At 51.6% G+C, this 3153-nt stretch overlaps 2 protein-coding genes across 5 annotated transcripts in view; one reads left to right on the top strand and one right to left on the bottom strand.

Annotated features, from left to right (window-relative positions):
- The window catches only part of TYW5 (tRNA-yW synthesizing protein 5), a 19109-nt gene extending 18746 nt beyond the window's left edge, over window positions 1-363 (bottom strand). For 3 of the 4 annotated variants that reach the window (XM_085299472.1, XM_085299468.1, XM_085299469.1), the window contains exon 1: window positions 243-363. In XM_085299472.1, coding sequence (XP_085155598.1) covers window positions 243-329 — 87 coding nt within the window. In that variant the 5' untranslated portion in view covers window positions 330-363. The other variant, XM_085299471.1, reaches the window with a different exon arrangement.
- A 23-nt stretch (window positions 364-386) lies between these two features.
- Window positions 387-3153, top strand: part of MAIP1 (matrix AAA peptidase interacting protein 1) — a 7704-nt gene continuing 4937 nt past the window's right edge. The window contains exons 1-2 of the mRNA XM_085299473.1: window positions 387-975; window positions 2683-2754. Of these exons, the coding sequence (XP_085155599.1) occupies window positions 667-975; window positions 2683-2754 (381 nt within the window). The 5' untranslated portion in view covers window positions 387-666. The remainder of the gene's footprint in view (window positions 976-2682; window positions 2755-3153) is intronic.

Below are 3153 nucleotides of genomic sequence, written 5' to 3'. Positions count from 1 at the left end.
CGCCCCTGCCGCCCCCCCCGCAGCAGCCGCCACGCCCTTCCCGCCACCGCCGCGCGCCCGCAGCGGCCGTTACCGCCTCGCTGCCACGCGCGCCCGGGGCAGCCGGAGCAGAGGGAGCGACTTCACGCGGCTCCGGCGTCTCCCCGGGCCCGAGGCGAGAGAAGCCCTGCGCTGCGCCCCAGAACACCCCGCAGGCCCGGAGTCGCTACCGGCGGCGTCGGAGAGGGCGCGCGGAGCCGTACCCGGGGGTAGATGTCTCGCAAGAACCGCTCCCGCGTGACCCCAGCCAGGCTCGCCACCAGCTCCACCGACTGCTCCCGCCGCGCCATGGCCGCTTCCGCCTCGGCGAAGCGTGTCCGCCTGCCGCCGCTCCCCGGAAAGAGGGGCTCGGGCACGCTCGTTCCGCCCCTCCCGTTCGGTAAGGGCCGGGGACAGTGAATCCGGCCGCGGTGCGGAGGGAGTCCTGCAGAGGCAGTCGCGAGGTGGGAGACGCAGGCGGCTACGTGAGGCCGTGCGCTCCGCCGAGCGGTCACGACCCAGAGCCGCCGGTTACGCGGCGCCCCCCTCCAGGACGAGGCGGCGAAAGGGGGAACGAGCGGACGCGGCTCTGTTTCCTCCCGAGCGCGCGAGGCAGGGCCCCGGCCGGGCGGGGGCACCGCTGCGGCCATGGCGCTGCGCGCGGCCTCCCGGCGCGGCCGTTGGCTCGTGCGCGAGCTCACCGCGCCGCTAGCGCCGGGGCCTCCTCGGGCCCCGCAGCCGCTGCCGCCCGCGGGGCTCCGCCTGCTGCCGCCCGCCGTGCGGTTCGCCAGCAGCGAGGGGCACGGGCCGGGGGCCGACGGGCCGCAGCGGAAAGTCGTGGTCGTGAGGATCACCAGCCCCGTCATGTGGCTCCGCACCCGCTTCTACTATCTGCTTATCCGCCTCTACTTCGACCCAGACTTCAGCATCGAGGAGTTCACGCGGGGGGCCAAGCAGGTGAGGCCGAGGCCCGCCCTCCCCTCGCCCCTCCTTACCTGCTGCCCCTAGGCTGGCCCGGGCCGGCGGGGGTGCCYGTGCGAGGGCGCAGCCCGTGTGGGGGCCCGGGGCTGCCTCGTCTGCGGCGGCGCGGCCCTGGCTGTGTCTGTCATTCAGCAGCCGGGAAGGCCGGCGGCAGCTGAGGCTGGCGGCGCCTCATCACTCTGCGGGAAGCTCTGCTCATCTGCTGGACTAATCGCCTGGGAGACTTCATCCAGGTTCCCAACGCGTTCCTGGAAACATACTGCTAAAGTGGAACAATCTCCTCACAATAAAAGATACTGGTTTATGTCAGGTGTCTGACAGGATAGAAATACATGGCACTGTTGGATGCTCAAACTTTGTACTGCTGGTCAGCAAAGACAGGTGTGTGCCTCCTTTTTCAGCTTCTGGAGTCGTAGCACGAGAGAATCTCTTCTCTCCTATTTTATGTGCTGAGTGAGATGTCTTGAGACCACATTATTATGACAGAGCTGAAAACGTGGCTGTAGTGAGCTTCCTGAAGCTACAGTGACATGAGAAGTGTCTGCCCTGAGGAAAAATTTGTACAGAATTCTGTTCTCTGGGCTCCAACTCACAGACAGCATTCTAGCCTTGGCTCGATTGGTCTTTGGTGCTGATATCTTGTGGAGTCTGTTGAATTTGCTGTAGATACAAGCCTTTAATTTTATGTTAAAATGTCTTAGTATCTACATTCTAGATTAAAGCATTTTCAGATGCTTTAAGGGAAAATATATCTTTTTATCTGGTTTTCCTAAGATGGCAAAGTTTAGACAGTTGTAGAACTGGTACATATACTTGTTCCTTCAAGCTTATGAACCCTATGAGCATTTGCAACAGCGTATGTTAGAGAGCTAGAGATCTCAGAGCTAATTTTCTGAAAATGAGTGAGTTAACTGCTGTGAAACTTCAGTTATTGAATTTGTTTTTTTTAGAAGAAGGTGATGGAGACAGAATATTAAAATGCTTGAGAGCTTCAGATCCATAATTAAGAGAGATGAAGAAAATAACACTGAATTAGTTTCAGTGCATGCAGAACTGCGTGTTCTTCCTTGCCCCTATTTTTTATTGTAAAGCTAAAAATGCTGTCAATATTTCACAGGTACACTGATAGAATACGCAAGGACCTCATCACGTGTAGTTATATCTACAAAATGGGAGGAAAAGAAGGGTTGAGTTTCTTGAGGTTTAGAGACTAACTCAGACTCATAAAGAAATTTGTTATTAGCCTGAACTTCATTTTGAATGAAGTTGGGAGATAGACTGAGAAAAGGGCAGGAGAGCAGACTGTTTACAGGGAAAGATGTAGATTGTTTGAATTAATCAAGAGAGAGTAAAAACAAGTTGTATAGTTTACTGTAATGGTTTTTTAGTAAGTTGTGCATTTACTTCCATGTGTTCAAAAGGTTTGATTCTTTGAATGAGACTGAATTTATTATACCTTTCAAATTATTTAATAGAAAAGAGACCTTATATTTTGATCAGATCTTTTTTTTTTTTAATGCTGAAGGTGGCATTTCAATGATGACATGCACTGCAAACACTGAAATCTGCATTCATGGAATATTTGTGTCACTTAATTATGGATTTTGCTGAAGAATAAGCCAACCTAGAATTATCTGTGCACTTTTTTTTTTTTTTTTTTTTTTTTTTTTTTTTTTTTTGCAGGCCTTCTCTCTTGTTTCAAAGTTGCTATCTCAGAGTAAACTTGATCTCCTGGAAGAACTTGTATCGGAAGAGGTAAATACTCTGTTACTCAGCCAATGGATTTTCAGTTATGAAATAACACATTCCCACCTGTTGATATCTATAAACACTGCCATTTGGGTGTAATTTGAGAAAAAAAATCTAACACTAAACAGGGCAATTCTGACTGTTTTGCAACTTTTTATGTTTAATTTCAAGGCAGAAAGTTAATATTAAGTTACTGTATATATAAAAAAATGTAATAGTTCTTGCCATTGAACATAGGGACCAAATGCCAAAAAGACAGGTATACCAGAAAGGGTTGAAAGTTGGTGGGTTCTGGAGGGAGGGCAGAGTTGCATAGCTCTCTTGGTAGAAGCAGAGCTCTCTTGGTAGAAGCAGATAATACAGCTGAATGTCTCAGTGGGTGCTCCAGAATGTAGGTGACTTTTT

This window comes from Rhea americana, unplaced genomic scaffold (assembly GCF_003343005.1).
Source record: "Rhea americana isolate MKP2758 unplaced genomic scaffold, rheAme1 scaffold_15, whole genome shotgun sequence".
Taxonomy (NCBI): domain Eukaryota; kingdom Metazoa; phylum Chordata; class Aves; order Rheiformes; family Rheidae; genus Rhea; species Rhea americana.
Note: the sequence above shows the minus strand (reverse complement) of the source record. Positions and strands in the feature narration are given on the sequence as shown.